The 18,623-nt window shown below is 42.2% G+C and overlaps 1 protein-coding gene and 2 long non-coding RNA genes across 3 annotated transcripts; all 3 read right to left on the reverse strand.

The window, feature by feature from the left end:
- Positions 1 to 401: 401 nt before the first annotated feature.
- Positions 402 to 17,291, reverse strand: LOC103421786 (uncharacterized). The gene is made up of 3 exons (XR_011579757.1): positions 17,121 to 17,291; positions 16,959 to 17,027; positions 402 to 677 (listed from the first exon to the last, which is right to left on the reverse strand). It is a non-coding gene; the product is annotated as an uncharacterized lncRNA (long non-coding RNA).
- Positions 8,673 to 10,521, reverse strand: LOC139195117 (uncharacterized). The gene is made up of 3 exons (XM_070820314.1): positions 10,494 to 10,521; positions 9,431 to 9,586; positions 8,673 to 9,344 (listed from the first exon to the last, which is right to left on the reverse strand). Coding segments are annotated over exons 2-3 (531 nt in total). The 5' UTR covers positions 9,432 to 9,586; positions 10,494 to 10,521; the 3' UTR covers positions 8,673 to 8,814.
- On the reverse strand, positions 11,149 to 12,229 carry LOC139195118 (uncharacterized). The gene is made up of 3 exons (XR_011579756.1): positions 12,140 to 12,229; positions 11,730 to 12,009; positions 11,149 to 11,554 (listed from the first exon to the last, which is right to left on the reverse strand). It is a non-coding gene; the product is annotated as an uncharacterized lncRNA (long non-coding RNA).
- Positions 17,292 to 18,623: the final 1,332 nt, after the last annotated feature.

The following is an 18,623-nucleotide window of genomic DNA, read 5'->3' on the forward strand; positions in this document are numbered from 1 at the left end:
GCCTTGAAATGTCAAAAATAATCTTGAAGTGAACGAGTGGGAAGTTGAAATATCCGAAATAACCTTGAAAACATGTCATGTGTGTGGGGGACTAAATTGATTTTGAACTTTTGACTTTTCCTTCTTTTCGGTGAACTAATAAAAAGTACATTAGACTCACTAACATGAAGTTGAACTAATTACAAACTTTGAGGATTCAACATGGTCAACCATGTCCATTTATTAAAAGGGGAGTTGAAATATTCAAAATAGCCTTGAAATGTCCAAAATAATCTTGAAGTGGAACAAGTGGGAAGTTGAAATATCCGAAATAACCTTGAAAACATGTCATGTGTGTTGGGTTTTTGGGTATACTAGCAAAGGTGCCCACGCGATGCTGCGGACTTTTAAACGGCATACAACATGTAGAAAGTTATATTTACAACTCTGCCTAACTCAAGGAATAGATAAAAGTTTGTTTCTTACCGAAATATACGAATTTGAATGAAATGTATCAAAGAAGTATAAAGTGGAGCAAACCTTGTAATTTCTGTAAGGTGGGCAGCTGCAATACCAATAGTGATATAATATGACGGAATCTGGCTGTTGTAATCCAGCTTGGTTGTTCTTTGTAAATTTTTTGGAAAATGTAGTAGTTGGCTTGAAAAAAACAATCAAGAGCGTTGAACGAATCAAACCTGAATGATATCAAAATCAAATCTTAATTATGTACCAATGGTGAACTTATATTTCAGAGGCACCATGAAGCATAAAAGTTTAACCAAACAATGAAAATTCAGCTAGAAGCGTCAATGTTTAAACATTTGAAACGTATAAAAGTTCAATGAAACAATCAAAACCCAGTTAGAAACCTCAATGGTTGAATTCAAAAACCATGTAAGTTTATGTTGTATTAATTCATGCACATCATTTCACTAAAACAACGGAAAATGCGAAGAAAGGTTAGACATACATAGGATTTTGATGCTAAAAGCAGTACCTGAAGTGGGCAAAAAAGTTGGACAGTGCGGTGGACTTGAGAGCTTTTCGATGAGATATAAGACACATCATTGTGGGCAAGAAATTGGGAATTTAGTGTTATGGTTTCAGTGTATGGAAACAATATTGTTTGTACCATACTTGACCAATCCCGAAACTACCGAGCACCGGCCAACGCTATACTGTCAAGGACCCAGAAGAGTTCCCCTCTGACCAGGAGGCCAATCACTACTCGACACGTGTCAAGATTAGAAGCCAATCAGAGCGCAGCACGTGTCGACATCAAGAACCAATCATAACATGACACATGTCAATGTGACAAAGCTACAAGTTTTTCTATAAATAGGGGTCATTCCCCCACAATATGGGCTAATGCCATTTGTGTTAAATCATTCACAAGAACTCACTAAATTGAGAGCTTGATCCTTTGTACTTGTGTAAGCCCTTCACTACTAATAAGAACTCCTCTACTCCGTGGACGTAGCCAATCTGGGTGAACCACGTACATCCTGTGTTTGCTTCTCTGTCTCTATTCATTTACGTACTTATCCTCACTAGTGACCGAAGCAACCAAGTGAAGGTCACAAAACCTGACACTTTCTGTTGTACCAAAGTCTTCGCTGATTTTGTGCATCAACATTTGGCGCCGTCTGTGGGAAGCGACACTTATTCCTACTCTCTTCAGCTGTGTCAAGCTGGTTTCTATCGTTCGTACACTTTCTTTTGATCAGGCATCCCTCTCCAGCATGGGAAGCGAAGGAAGCCACAGCACACAGAATGACACCCCCCTTGCACATAGTGCGAAACAACGAAAGAAGGAAGGAAAACGAGTTCTTCTTCAAGCTAAAGTCGATGAATTGGAAGCTCATAACAACAAGATAGCAATGAGGAATGAGGTCCTCCAGGAGCAATATGAGAAGCTCTTCGAGACACTCCACGAAGCTAGGCAAGCTCAGACACGCGAGCTTGTTGCCCCCGTGGAAGTCAACCATCAACTGGGTGCCCTCCAACATGGAAGGTCACATGCATTCGACATAGATATCCCTGATAGGGAACAGATTACCCCTCGACTTGATAATCAACATGAGGCTTCTCTTAACCCAGTTGCTTCGACCCGAACCATGAGAAGTGGAAGGAGACACCTCTTTGCTGAAGGGGCAGAAGGATCGAAAGCCGTCTTTCGCGATTGTCGGGATTTCCTGAAGCAACGTCGAGAGAATTCCATCCATATAAGCTCAAAGATTAATGACCCAAGGATTTCTGAGAGACTCGGTCCCCTGCCACGGCCCAAGCCGGCCACCAATTTGGGGAAGGGGCAACAAGTCCTAGAGAGACATGAGGGTACAGGGGACTCAGAGGTGTTCCGACAGACATACCCTGGAAGCCAGTACAGCGAGTCCAGGGAAAAATCACATGCCCTTGATCAAACCTTCCTAATTCCAATAGGAGATGGAGATTTACGAAAGAAAGCTCCAGTGACACATAACTCCGCTCAGGACCCCCTTGTCCTACAACTTCTTGAGGAAGTAAACAAGTTGAAGGCTGAACGTCAGGCTGAAATACCTGACTGGAACCAACCCAGGCCTGGCCCTCTTACAAGGAGGATCCTCAACACCCCCCTTCAAGCAAAGACAAAGCAAAAGCTTGGCTTGCAACTTTATACTGGAAAAGAGGACCCGATTGAGCACCTTAACCTCTTTGAGTCCACCATGGCATACCGGATGCACACCGACGAAGAGCGATGTCTTCTCTTCCCATCCACCCTCTCTGGTGGAGCTCTAAATTGGTATTGTCGTCTTACACCTGAGACGGTAGACTCATTTGAGGAATTGAGGAAACTATTTGTTTCCCAACACATTTTCCAAACCGATCGCTTGCACTCTGCAGATGACTTGTACACTATCCGCCAGAAGCCAGACGAGTCATTACGTATGTATGCTGGCCGCTTCAGCCATGAATACTCCCGGTGTGCCGAGGCAGACGACAAGACTGCCCTCAAAGCCTTCACAGCAGGCCTACGTGATTGTTTCTTTAAATACATGATCAATGCCAATACTTGGAAGACTTACTCTGAGGTGATGGCGCATGCTTATAACCATGCCTCCGCCGAGGCAAAGACATATCAGGAGAAACCCCCTACAACCATCCTTTATCAACAAGTGGGAGGTGGAAGCCAGACTCACCTAAATGAGAAGACCTCGACTTTCCAAACAGCAGTGGCACCTCCCCATGCCTTGCATAATGCTTCACCGAATCAACAGACATATCAATTTCAAGGCAAGAGGAAGGATTTCCATCCTCACCACTCTCCTTCCAGTAAAAAGAGTAAGGGACACTATCCCGATAACCAAGGGTATCGCCACAATAACGCTCGCCCCCAGGCAGTCAATGCAGTGGGTCAAACCCGCGTCAAGATACCCCCTACCCCAAGGTATGAGACATACACGCCTTTGAATGCCACATGCGCGGCCATTTACCCCAGCATAGCTCACCTGATACCAAAGCCAAAGCCGAGGCACCCAGATTACACGCCCCCGAATAACGCGGGCATGTTTTGTTGCTACCATGAGCATAACGGCCATGATAGCGAGAAATGTATCATCCTCCGTGATCGTATTGAAGCTTTGGCACGAGAAGGAAAAATTGATCAATTCCTTCTTCATCCTCAAAGGGATAACCGTAACCAACGCCAGGTGAATGTCATATATTCCATAAGCGGCGGCACACCCATATCTGAATCTTCCAATAGGGCCATGAAAAACAGTGAACGAATTCTGAGGCCTGGTCACCGAGTGTTTCACGTGGAAGACATCAGGGGAGGGAAGTATCAAAAGCCTAACTGGGATCCGATATGTTTCTACCCAGAGGAAGAAAGAGGCATCATCTACCCTCATAACGACCCATTGATCGTGGAGGCTCACATAGCCAACTTTGATGTTCGACGAATCCTCGTAGACACAGGGGCTTTGGTCAATATCATGTTTGCCGAAGCTTTCAGGGCACTCAGTGTAGCTGAACACTTGCTCGATCGCTCGATTTCTCCTCTGATAAGCTTCTCCGGTGATATCGTGCAACCCTTAGGGATCATACATTTACCCTTTACTATTGGTACAGGCCCTTACACGGCTACCATTACCACTAACTTCCTAGTGGTTGACTGCCCAACGGCATACAATGTCATCTTTGGGCGCACAGGCATCAATGATCTCAAGGCTATGGTATCCACGCATATGCTGTTGATGAAATTTCCAACCCCCTATGGCAACGGCTACATCAGAGGAGATCAGCTTAGTGCACGATCATGTTACAACACTTCAGTTAAGCAACAACACTTGCCCGGACCCAAGGAAACCCTGTCTGTACATGACCAAGTCACAAAGACCAGCCTAGATGAAGCGAACTTGGATCTTCCTGATAGCAACAATCAACCCGATGATCCTCGAGATGACTCTTTCACCCAGCAAGCCCAACCTGCTGAAGAGTTGGAGAAGGTACCTATCTCAAGAGATCATCCAGACCGCATGGTGAATATTGGCACCACATTGTCACCACCCCTTCGGTTAGCATTGATATCTTTTTTGAAAGAGAACACTGAAGTCTTCGCCTGGTCATACGAGGACATGCCAGGCATCTCTCCCGATGTCATATGTCATCGTTTGAGTATTGACCCCAAGATCAAGCCGGTGAGACAGAAGCGAAGATCTTATGACGCTGAACGATACGAGGCAATGAAAGCAGAAGTTGAAAAACTCAAAGGCATAGGCTTTGTCCGCGAAGTCAATTACCCGACATGGGTAGCAAATGTGGTCCTTGTTAGGAAAAATCCGACCAAAGAAAGTCTTTCGCTTCAAAAGGTCTTGTGGAGGATGTGTGTTGACTACACCGACCTAAACAAAGGGTGTCCGAAAGATAGTTTCCCTCTTCCTCTTATTGACAGGCTTATAGACTCTACGGCAGGGTGTGAGCTCTTGAGCTTTATGGACGCTTATTCAGGATACAACCAAATCCTCATGAACCCCTCAGACCAAGAACACACGGCCTTCACTACTGACAGGGGACTATATTGCTATAAAGTCATGCCTTTCGGCCTAAAGAATGCAGGAGCAACTTATCAGAGACTGGTCAATTCAATGTTCGCCGAACAAATTGGGAAGAACATGGAAGTTTACGTTGATGATATGCTAGTCAAAAGCAAACATGTTGACCAACACATCACCAACCTATCTGAAATTTTCACCATTCTAAAGAGGTATCGAATGAGGTTGAACCCCAACAAATGTGCCTTCGGCGTGGGCTCTGGCAAATTCTTAGGCTTCATGATTAGCCAACGAGGCATTGAAGCTAACCCTGAAAAGATCAAAGCAATCCTCGACATGAATGAGCCAATAACTTCAAAAGACATCCAAAGCCTTACTGGCAAGGTGGCAGCCTTAACCAGATTCATCTCTAAGGCCACAGACAGATGTGCTCCTTTCTTCAAAGCACTCAAGGGAAATAAGAAGTACATTACATGGACGGAGGAATGTGCCAAGGCATTCAGGAACCTCAAAGAGTACATGAGTAAAGCCCCTCTGCTCTCCAAACCAGAAGTTGGTGACACTCTCATCATCTATCTATCGGTTTCGGCTTCAGCAGTCAGTTCTGTTCTTATTCGAATGGACAGTGGTGTCGAACGGCCCGTCTACTACGCTAGCAAGGCCCTACAAGATGCGGAGACACGATACTCCAACATTGAGAAATTAGCTCTAGCATTGGCCATGTCTGCTCGGAAACTTCGCCCTTATTTCCAAGCACACGCCATCATCGTGCTTACCAATCACCCTCTTCGACAGATACTCCAGAGTCCTGACACGTCTGGACGAATGATCAAATGGGCGATAGCATTGGGTGAGTTTGACATCTCCTACCAACCAAAACCAGCCGAAAAAGGCCAAGCAGTAGCAGATTTCATCGCCGACTTCACATATCCTGTTGACATTGCTTCTACACCTGAAGCAGTAGCTTCATTACCATCGGAAGCTCAGAAGGTAGAATCAACGACCTCAGCATGGAGTTTGTATGTTGATGGCTCATCCAACCAACAGGGCTGTGGAGCGGGACTAGTCTTGACTACGCCCGACAAAGTAGCAATGGAGTATGCTCTTCGTTTCAAATTCAAGGCATCAAACAATGAGGCCGAGTATGAAGCCCTTCTAGCAGGATTACGTTTGGCCAAACACCTCGGGGTTAAACAAATTAATATTTTCAGTGACTCCCAATTAGTGGTCAACCAGGTTACCAACAACTTTGATGCTAAGGACAGCTCCATGGCAGCATATCTTGCGCAAACACAACTTTTGCTCAAGCACTTCCACTACCAGATCACCCAAGTTCCTCGAGCGGCAAACAGTCATGCAGACGCCCTGGCTCGCCTCGCCTCAGCTGTGGAAGACAAGATTGGAAGAAAAATTCATGTCGAACTGTTGGCAACACCAAGCACCATGGCCGCAGAAGTATGCAACTTACAACAGGGGGATAGTTGGATCACCCCGATCTATAATTTCCTTGCTCATGGCACCCTCCCAAATGATAAAGTCCAGGCTAAGCAAATTCGATACAAGTCTACCCGCTACCTGATCATCAATGATCAACTCTATAAGCGAGGTTTTAGCCTGCCATACTTAAGGTGTCTTACGCCTGCCGAGGCGGAAATCGTCCTTCGGGAAATACATGAGGGAGTCTGTGGAGATCATGCTGGATCTCGGTCCCTAGCACACAAGACTTTTCGCCAAGGATATTACTGGCCAACACTCCACCAGGATGCCATCAAAGTATCCCGCTCATGTGACAAATGTCAACGATATGCGACTATTCCTCATTCCCCTCCAGAGCCTCTTACTCCTATGATCAGCCCTTGGCCCTTCGCCCAGTGGGGACTTGATTTGATCGGCCCAATGCCGGCAGGGAAGGGCAAAGTCTGTTACGCAGTCGTTGCAGTGGACTACTTCACAAAGTGGGCCGAAGTAGAACCCTTGGCAACCATTACTGAGGTAAAGATAGAAGACTTCGTGTGGAAGAACATCCTTTGTAGATTCGGCATTCCCAATGCGATAGTCACTGACAATGGGCGACAGTTTGACAACAAGAAGTTCAGGTTGTTCTGCTCTAAGTTCAACATCAACTTATGCTTTGCCTCTCCAGCTCATCCCCAGTCTAATGGACAAGTTGAGGCCATCAACAAAATAATGAAGCGCACTTTGAAAACCAGCTTGGACAAAGCTAAAGGCTGTTGGCCAGAATTTGTACCCCAAGTTCTTTGGTCATATCGCACTTCATATCGGACTTCAACAGGAGAAACTTCATTCTCACTTGCCTTTGGCACAGAGGCGGTTGTCCCTGTTGAGCTCGAGCAAGCAACATTCCGAGTCCAGAACTACATTCAAAGTGAAAATGACAAACAACTCACCCTCAACTTGGATTTAGTCGAGGAACACAGAAACCAAGCTCACTTGAGGAATGTCGCCTACAAGCAGCGCATCTCCAACTATTATGACTCTAGGGTCAAGCCTCGTTCTTTCAAAATAGGAGACTGGGTCTTAAAGAAAAGATTACTCTGCGACAGAGTCCCGAGTGAAGGCACACTTAGTCCAAACTGGGATGGACCGTATGAAGTCATTGGCATCAGTCGCCCTGGCTCTTACACACTTAGAAGCTCCGATGGCAAGACCCTTGGCCATCCATGGAACGCTGATCACTTGAAGTACTACTACAAATAGACTCACGATGTACAAGTGTTGAGCTATAGCTGTTCGGCATCCTATGTAATGAAGGCCATTTGGCAATGAATTCAATAAAGAGGTAATTTAGCCAACTCAGCCCTCACTCTTTTACATTCCTAGCAATGGAACACTCAAGTGTTGAAACCTCAAAGCAGATATATCCAACACGAAACAAAATCTAAGTATGTGTCGACAAGACTATACAAAGAAAGGAACAACCAAACAATGGCTTATATCCAAACAATAGATCTATTCATACATAGCCAAACATGCATTAATAATAGTGCAAACACTCATAAACACCTAAAATCCAAAACTCTCAAGCTTATAACATGGGCACATGTTATACACACATCAGACTACTACATCCAGAATACATGCAGATAGTAAATACACTGCTATTCATTCTCATCTGAAGCCGAACCCCTGGCAGTATCACTCTGCGTCCTACCATCATCCTCTGCATCCCCAAGATCCTCTTCACCATGCTGAGTCTGTGCATCAGCACTACCTTCATTATCAGACTCATCTTCGCTGCTAGGATCAACAACAAGGACAAATGTCTCGCCCTTTCGATGATGCTCATCTATATCTTCGTTGTATTTTCGAAGAATGCTCCCATCATCATAACGATCAAGGACGGCCATCCATTTCCTTTTTTCAAAGCGAGCTTCTTGAGCACAGTAGGGTTTAATAGCAAGATGAAAGGTCGAAGAACTTAAGTATTCTTGCACAGCAGCCTCCATTTCAGTTGGAATGCTCTTCTCCAGTTCAGAAATCTCAACTAAGGCACCATCCAATTCTCCCCTAACCTTGGATACCTCCAAGGTAGCCACCTCCAACTGTTTTTTAGTTGCCTCAAGCAATTTCTTAAGCCTTAGGTTCTCACCATTTCGCCTTTTCAAGCTCTCCATGGTTTCGTCCTTCAATTGGAGAGCCTGAGTCAAAAGTCCCTTATTCCTTCGGGCCTCGTCCACAAGCTGCTTATTCTCCTTCAGTTTTGCCTTGTACCGCTCAACCTCTTGCAGTCTGTCGTGATACTCGGCCATGACCTGCATGGCAAGACGATCATCACTACCTAAATAATGATAATAAAGAGGAAAAAGTAAGGAAATGACAAAGTAACACTCACATATGAAGACAGCTTCAACATCCGGTCGCAATCCGATTCATCCTTAGCTAAGGGCTCTCCGAGCTCATCAAAGGCGAATCGACGCCCTGCCAAGCAATTGTTGATATCCCCAAAATCCTTTGGCCGCGTGGCAACCCTCAAGTCCTTCCACGGGACACTGCCAGCTCTTTCCTTGCCTTTCCCCTCATGGCGGGAACCAGGATCACTTTCCTGGACAGTGTGCTCCATAGTAAGAGGAGAAGGCAACAGTCGGCTCCCTTCTCCTGCAACTACGGCAGCAGCATTTTCAACGGCCTCAACTCCAGTCTTCCTAAAGGCAGGCCCCTTAAGGACCCCATCTTGGGACTTAGGTCTAACGGATGGTTCCCCTCGGAACTTATGAATTTTCTTATGCGGTAGGATGTCTTCCGAAGGAACTAACACTGGTGCTTTCCTTTTATTGGTGCTAGTCCCTGTTTTCTTGCTTACCTTCTCCACTGCATAAGGAAAATCAAAATAAGAAATACAACTTTCCAAATAAAGTAAGGAATTGAGCTAAGTTTACATGAAGGATACAACTTACTCGATCGTCCCTGGCTCTCGGAAACTAAGGGTTGGAAACCGTACCGACGAAATAAGGGTCGTAGCTTGCTTAAGTGTCTATCCTCTTTGGGCACCCTCAACACCTTCTCTATGTCAGATAGCTCCTGCCCAAACAGTTGGATGGTGCCCCGCGTCACTACATGAAGCAAAGTGTTAGAAGCAAGAAAAGACCACAACAAATAGCAAATAGTACGAACGGTTGATACGTTACAACCTACAGTCTGGAAGTGAGTAAGCACACGTCGCTCAGGCGTGACACCCTTATCATACTCCCAATCATTATACAGAAAGCACCAACGGTTTTTCCATGTGTAGTATGCCTTTTTCTTACCATACACAATACGCTCTCTCTCACTCCGACATGCACACTCGGCATAACCAGTGCATGATTTTGCTGGGCGCATCTTGTAACAGTAACGCCACTGATGGAAGGAAGGCTCACACAACCCACACTCCATCCAAATGATATAAAATCCAATCAAAGTATCCTAGAAACCAGGATTGAGTTGCCCAGGTGCATATCCGATCAAAGATAACATCTTTTGCAACCACGGATGTAAAGGTAGTCTCACCCCTAAAGTCAGTAATATCTGGGTGTAGAACATAACATGACCCTGGGGAGGCTCAGAAGGCCATTCTTCATCATGTACCAAACGTATCCCTACACTACGAGGGATATTACATGACTGCCTTAACGCCTCAACCTGCTTCTCATTATTTAACAAGTTATTCTTTAGATGGTCTGCTGTGAACTCAGAGCGAACTATGGGTATGGCATCAAAAACAACCCCCTCACCCAACGCCATGGAGGAAGAACTAGCAATAGCTAAAGTTTGACGGTTGGGAAGATCATCTAATGTTTCTCTAGTACAAGACTCTAACAAAGACCCTGAAGACTCCGACATTGCAGACTCAGACTTAGAGCTAAAGCTAGAAGAGCCCTCATCACTAGAACTTCCAGGCTCTGACATCTACAATAAGAAGAAACAAATTCTATCACTACATGCATGATCAAAACATAAGGAAGTTCCTATATTACCCACATGAAGATGGTGCAAAGCGATGCCGGAACCCTTCTCAATCAGAAAGCAATCCGTCTTCCACAGTCACTACAAAACAAGCAAATGAAGACCGTGTCAAGCGCCAAAAAAAAAAAAAAAAAAAAAAAACAGCTTCATCCAAAAAGCTTCACCCGAAAAGCTTCACCTCCAAAACTTCACCCAAAAAGCTTCATCCAAAAAGTTTCACCCAAAAAGCTTCATCCAAAAAGTTTCACCCAAAAAGCTTCACCCACAAAGCTTCACCTAAAAAGCTTCACTCACAAAACTTCACCCAAAAAGCTTCATCCAAAAAGTTTCACCCAAAAAGCTTCACCCACAAAGCTTCACCTAAAAAGCTTCACCCACAAAGCTTCACCCAAAAAACTTCACCCGGAAAGCTTCACTTAAAAAAGCTTCACCTACAAAGCTTCACCTAAAAAAGCTTCACCTAGAAAGCTTCATCTACAAAGCTTCATCTACAAAGCTTCACCATCAAAGCTTCACCTAGAAAGCTTCAACACCAAAGCTTCACCTACAAAGCTTCAACACAAAACCTTGCTCCAAATAACCAAATTTTGTTCACAAAACCCAAGATGCCCTTGAACTTGTACAAAAACACTTGGGTAAACATAAACATTTTTTGTTTTACACCCACAAGGGCCCAAAATCTTCCTTCTTATTTATTCACTTATATACGTTCCCAAACATATTATAATAGATCCAACAACAAGCCAAAGTCCCAGGTTTCTTAATGGACAAAAGTACAAACAATTCATCAATAATGCAGGTGCTACAAAAATTGGAATCTGCCCCAAAATAGAAATCCAACCCAAGAGACTTTTTTCTCTCTCTCCCTCTTCCGCCTCCTTTCATCAATCAAATTTCTGCAACCTCTGCTCTTCTCCAATGGAGCTGAATTTTGGACACCCTATAGTTTTTGAGCATATGAACAACTTTCAAGAAGGAACCATTTCTGTTTGAGCGACGGAAATTAAAGTGTTGAAGCTCCAAACATGACAGTCGGATTCTTGCAGATTTCGAAGCTGCTGTGATGTTTCGAAGATCTGGAAATATTTAACCATTAGTTCATTCTGAATTTTTGATATGTTATGAAAGAGACGATGAGGAACAACTTTAATGAAGAAAGCATGCTGATCTGAACAATAGAAAATGGAGTTTCGAAGCTCACAACAAATCTGACGGGTTGACAGAAAAATAATAACCAGTCATTCATCATACCTGAATTTCTTGAGTTATACAGCTCCGAGGGATCTCAATTTTGGATATGTTGTAGTTCACAAGTTAAGGAACAACTTCGATGAAGAAAGTATGTTGATATGAGCAAGAGAAAAGGGAGTTTTTGAAGCTCACAACAAGTCTGACGCGTTGATATACAAATGACGAACAATCACTCATCGTACCTGAATTTCTGGAGTTGTACTGCTCCGATGGATCTCCAATTCGGATATGTTGTAGTTCACGAGCTAAGGAACAACTTTCATGAAGATGGTTTTGCGATCTGAGCCACAGAAAATGGTATTATATTGAAGAAACTCTAAAGGCAGACTAAAGGAAAGCAAAAATGGTAAAGCAAAGCAAAAGAAAAGCTAAAGGAAGACAAAATCATGGCACATGATAATGAGTCATACCCTACCCCTCATTGGATTCGAATACACCCATCCTCCAAAATCATGACAAAGGCCACATTATAGATATCTGTACAAACATTCCAAAGAAAAAGGGAGGGAGTAAAAAAAAAAAAAAGGGCCTAGGCCTCCACTTCTTTGGGCCTAACACATCTTCATAACAAAAAAAAAACAATATATGAAGAAAGAGCCCTGGGTTACCACTTCGAAAAGAAACAAGTGAAGTTTTCCTACTCATGACATTGACTACTAGCTAGACACCTCATTCGGCAACTCTCTTCGCCTGAAGACTTGGGGGACTCCCACCATATGCTACTGCACCTTGATACTCGGCAGTCTCACAAATTAAGGGAACACTACCTCAAACTACATGCTTCACTCACAAAGCTTCAACAATACAGGTTTCAACAAAAGCAAAAATTCAAAGAACTTTATGAAGAAGGCTTTGGTGTATTTAACACAATATGTTGAAATGAAGCAAAGCTTATTTATTAATATTTTCGATAAGCCACAAATATGTACATATACATGAGTCAAAATAAACAAACAAAAGGGAGCCTTCACAAAGGTTGCTTAGGGGAAGTCTCAGCAGTCGGTAGAGCCCCAGAAAGAGAAAGCACCGGAGGGTGGTTATCCGGAGCCTCAGTACTTGACAAAACCCCAGAAGGAGGAGGCATTGGAGGTTCATCATTTGAAGCTTCATTACCAGGTACATCCCCAGAAGACGAAGGCAATAAATGTCTTTGGAACAAACCCACAAACCGCTGATGATCAAGTAAAACCTTACCATCAGATTCCTTCATCTGGTCAAGCTTCCTCTTCATGTTTGTAGCATAGTCATGGGCGAGCCGGTGCAACTGCTTATTCTCATGCTTGAGCCCTCTAATCTCCTGTTTGAGACTCATCACTTCAGCAGCCAATGATTCAACTTGGCGGGTTCTAGCAAATAGGCGTTGGGCCATATTAGACACAGAACCTGCACACTGAACACTAAGAGCCAGAGAGTCCTTAACAGCCAACTCATCAGACCGTTTGGAAAGTAGTCTGTTATCTTTGGGAGTGAGAAGGTTCCTGGCCACCACTGCAGCGGTCATATCATTCTTCATCACAGAATCCCCAACGGTAAGAGGACCAGTAGGGGATATGAAGGATGGGCGCCATATGTTGTCTGGAGAAGGCGTGGCTGTCTCTTCTCCAAGGTTCAAGTCAAAACGACGGTCGGAGGGTCCAGACATTTTCAAATGTGTTGAAGAGGGAAAAGGTCAGACAAATCAAGATCTTAGAAGTGCAAGAAATGAGCTTCTACTGGTAGAGATTCAAGTGTGCTGTGGAACTTAATGCCAGCCTCTATAAAAATCTGCACTCGACGGAGCTTCAGAAATCGAAGAGGCGTTTGCTTTCTCAAAAGCTGGGCTGCTCAGAGACCACGAGGGCCGATCTCAGAAATCGAAGAAGCACCTGCTTTTTCAGCCTCGTCAGCACCTGTCACATGCACACTCAGCTTTGCGGAAATTACGGGCAATTTGTCGAAGATTTCTGGTGAAGTAGAAAGCACGTGAATCTTACTGTTCAATCACCGCTCTCCATATGCACCATCAACTCCTCGGGTACCACATATAACTTTGTCAAAGATCTCTGACAAAGTTTAGGCACGAGAATTTCGAAGTTCCAGCTACCCTACTATTACCCATAAGGGTAAAGAAACAGCACCACTGCTTGACAACTGGAAAGTCCCTATGTGTGTCGACCTCCGTGTTTTGCGGCAAGACAGGTTGGCAAGAACGTCCAACCTTTACTCACATTCGAGAAAAGACTCCCAACATAATTACTTTCTCAAAAACCGGAGTAGCACCGCTTTCCGAATCTCGAGAGTCAGATCCTCGATGGGATTGCTTGTTCGAAAACCGAAGAGGCACAACTCTCAGAACTTCGAGAGCCAGATTTCCTTAGATAAAGCTTGTCTGTAATCTTCACACGTAACATCAGCTTTCCAGATACCACATACCACTTTTTCAAAGTGCTCTGACAAAATTAAAACACGTGAAGCTGGCAGCTCCCACTACATTGCTGTGACCAGAGGGGTAAAGGAATAGCATTACTACTTGTTATTGGGAAATACCTATATACATTGACCTCCCTCCTCAACGGACAGGCAAACCTGCAAAAATGCTCAACCCTTTCTCGCGTTCGAAAAGGCACCCTCAACATAACCTCTCGAAATACTTAGCTTTATTTCCCCCCGATAATACCTCAGCAAATAAGCCACACCAAGAACAAGAGTATCTCATATCATCAGGGTCGAAAGCAAGAGTATCCCATATCATGCTTTCTCCCTGTCTTTGTCTTTGTCCTTGTCCACACCTGCAGGACAAGGAGAAAGAGAGCAGTCAGTCGGAACCTGAAATCAAACCTCCAATTTGGAACTGACTGCCTGGAGCCTTTGCCTGGTTGCTTACTTAGCATTGCTCTCGAGTACTCATCCTCAACTGCTGTCAAGGTCACGAATTCCACCGGCAAATACCTCATGACAGTTGATCAGATATTGGCTCTTTACACTGAAGCTGCCAAGCGTGGATGAGTCACTATGAAGGAATGTTCTGAAGGACCATTTAAATGCAAAGGTTGCACACCACTTCTGCCATGCAAAAGATTGAAGCAGAAGGTTCAACGGTGAGCTGAAACAGATCACTACAGCACGACACCTTTTCCATACCACATTCATTATTCCGTCAACAGCAAAAGTATCCCATATCATCAAGGTCGAACGTACTCTAGATTTGATGGACTTGTTTTGACCCTCAAATTTTTGAGTCGGCCTTATACTCTGAAGGGCACCAGAAAACCCTCCAGTACAGTTCAAGAATAAGCCTGTGGAAAGTTACTTCTTCAAAAGCAAAAGTATCTCATATCATCTCTTATCCATTTGCTTCTCCTTATCCTGGCAGTTGAATGAGAGACAAGGAGAAGGAGAACAATCAACCGGAAGCCGAAGTCAAACCTCTGATCCTGGGTTGCTTACTTGGAAGTTTGACTGCTTACCTTGTCTGTCACCTCTTTCGGCAGATCTCCTAGCTCGGCGACTTGGGAGACTCCTACTATAAGGTTTGTATCGCACTTGACCAAGCCCGAAACTACAAGTAAGCTTCAAAGTGAAATTGATACATTACCTTGTGCATCTTCATCAGCTAAATACACCATTCCCGGATGGAGGAAAGGTACTTCCAGAGAAAGGCAGATGAAGATCAGACCACACTTCGATACTTAGAAGTTTCGTGATTACTCAAGGGATTGGATCTTGCAAGTCCCCAACCGAGGAGTTTCCCTCACTCGGGAACTTAGGGGAGCACTGTTTGTACCATACTTGACCAATCCCGAAACTACCGAGCACCGGCCAACGCTATACTGTCAAGGACCCAGAAGAGTTCCCCTCCGACCAGGAGGCCAATCACTACTCGACACGTGTCAAGATTAGAAGCCAATCAGAGCGCAGCACGTGTCGACATCAAGAACCAATCATAACATGACACATGTCAATGTGACAAAGCTACAAGTTTTTCTATAAATAGGGGTCATTCCCCCACAATATGGGCTAATGCCATTTGTGTTAAATCATTCACAAGAACTCACTAAATTGAGAGCTTGATCCTTTGTACTTGTGTAAGCCCTTCACTACTAATAAGAACTCCTCTACTCCGTGGACGTAGCCAATCTGGGTGAACCACGTACATCCTGTGTTTGCTTCTCTGTCTCTATTCATTTACGTACTTATCCTCACTAGTGACCGAAGCAACCAAGCGAAGGTCACAAAACCTGACACTTTCTGTTGTACCAAAGTCTTCGCTGATTTTGTGCATCAACAAATATAAATTAGAAAGAGAAGGGGGAGAGCTTGAACACATATTGGAGGAGTTTTGACACTATCTTTTATCAAATAGGTGGTGGGCACTAAAACATTCAATTTGACATGGTCAAGCTCATTTACAGTTGTTTATCCACTGAGCATAAGATACACTGTGAATGTAAATGTTATTTTTAAACTCGAATCAAAAGCGTGAAATTAACATATTTTTGAAATTTTATTTCATTAAGCTGTGTTACCCAAATGAAGGAATAAATATAGGATGATAGGAAACTGGTGCATGTTCTCTACAAAGCTTTGCTAGTTCTCTGTTTTCCTCAATTCAATTAAGAGTTTAGACCCACTAATTTATCAGTAAATAAACAAAACAAAAATTATGACAACAATTGGACAAAACAAAAGAAACCGTAGAGATTCAGCAGTTAAGTGTCTACAACCTCAAAATTTTACTGAGTTTATGCAACTAAAGGGGCAATCAAATTATTAAGTTGTAAACAAAGTATCCAATTTCACGAAAAAAAAGTATCTAATAGCACATTAGATGGTAAACTTGGAATTAACCACTGGATTTTGAAAGACAGCATTTAAGATAGATGTGTAAACATGGATACAAATGCTTATCTAAATGGGTAAGGCATGTGTGCTTGTTTTTGTGTCTTCATATGTTTATCACAAAAAATAACACAGGGCAATAAAGTATTTTGTCAAATTGGAAATTGTGAATATAAATTTTATTGTATCACAACAGCAGCAATTTTAAGCAAAAAGATTAAATCCACCAGTGTTAAATCCTGAAATTCTACAAAGAAAAATACTATGAACACACCCACAACCGAAACACAGAGAAAAAACATGACAGAAAATCTTTCCAAATAAGCAAAACAAAATAAAAAATAAAAAATAAAAAATAAAACCCATGTGCAAGCAAAACAAAGGAAACTAAATTAAAACACATTCAAATACCTTCAACACAGAGAACTTCGGAAATCGAAATCGAAACTCCCAAATTTTCAAAGGCACCGTTTCCTGAAACTGAAAACCAATTTGCATCAGACATTTAGAGAAACTATCAATCCAAACACAGAAAATCGAAACCATATAGACTGATAAACATGCAATACATACCTGGAAACGCCGGATTAGATCAGTCCAAACCAATTTCCAATCGAATAAAAAATGGGGAAAAATCTCTGAAATCGAAAACCAAACGACATCAGACATGCAAAAAAACTATGCGAGGAAACACACGAAACCGAAATCACACGCGATAACAAACACACAAAACTTACCTCAAAATGGTCGATCAGATCAGCCCACAAATAATTCGAATCGAATTAAAAATAGGTAGGCATTCGTGACGTGTTTTCCGCGTTCGTGTCGTTTTCGTGTCATATCCGATATCTTAACAGGTCGTGTCGTGTAACATCCGTTAAAATAAACAGGTAAAATGACCCGACCCGAAATTGATCCGATAATATTAACATGTAATATGACCCTACCCGTTACCCGTTAAGGAAAATATATTTTAAACTAATAAATAATCAAATGAAAAATATAATACTAAATAAGTATATACATACCATATTGTTACATCCAAAACATAAAAACGCAATTTTCTTTTAAGGATATTTTCACTTACCTAAAGTCTTTAATAGTTTTTTAATTAATGTAGAAGTGTAAAGAAATATAGAAAAATATATATAAACGCTTGTAATGACAAGCTTTACAATTTTCATGAAGAGCTTAACTTCGAAATTCGTCACTATAATCATATAAATCATACATAAAAATTTCACCGTTGATTGTTGTTTACATTTACGCTTCATTATTCTCATCAAATTTTGTTTTTTAAGATTTTCTTTTTTGAAAACTTGATCTATTAGAGGATACAGGAAGATGAACGTTTGGATCGTTGATATTATATTCAGAGTTTTACGGTTAGTGAAAATATTGCTTGATGTTTATAAAGTTTCTACAAACTATATGACATTGACTCATATTTCAGTTAATCGTAAATATCGAAATGTGATATCAAAGATCTGAACCGTTCATCTTCTTACATCCGCCAGATGATCATATTTTCAAAAAAGAAAATTTAAAAAATGAAATTCAGTAAGAAGAATAAAGCGTAAATGACAATCGACGATTAAATATAAATTTAAGGTTTATGAATTATAGTGTTTGATTTCGAAGCTGACCCCTTCATGAAAGTTGTAAAGTTTGTCACTATAAGTGATTGTATATTTTTTTTACATTTTTTACACTTCTACAATAATTATTATTAATTTCATTAATTTTGCCCTCAAATAAAAAACATTATTCATGAAGGTTTGGAGGATTTTAAAAATCTAAACGATAATGTAAGTGTAACCATTATCTACTCGTGGAGGAATAATGATGAATCATGAGTGTTTATATATTCTTTCACATTTTTCATCCTTGTATGTATGTCTTCTTAGTTTTTGCCTATACAAATACTATATTAGTTTATTTTAATTTTGGACAACAACATGTTAAGTAAAATTTATCCTAGTAATGATAATAAGGAACTCTCATAATAAAAATAAATAATGACTAAAACTTTTTTTTTAAAACTTATATAGAATAATAATACAAAAAAATATATTT

Source organism: Malus domestica, chromosome 04 (genome assembly GCF_042453785.1).
Source record: "Malus domestica chromosome 04, GDT2T_hap1".
Classification (NCBI taxonomy): Eukaryota; Viridiplantae; Streptophyta; class Magnoliopsida; order Rosales; family Rosaceae; genus Malus; species Malus domestica.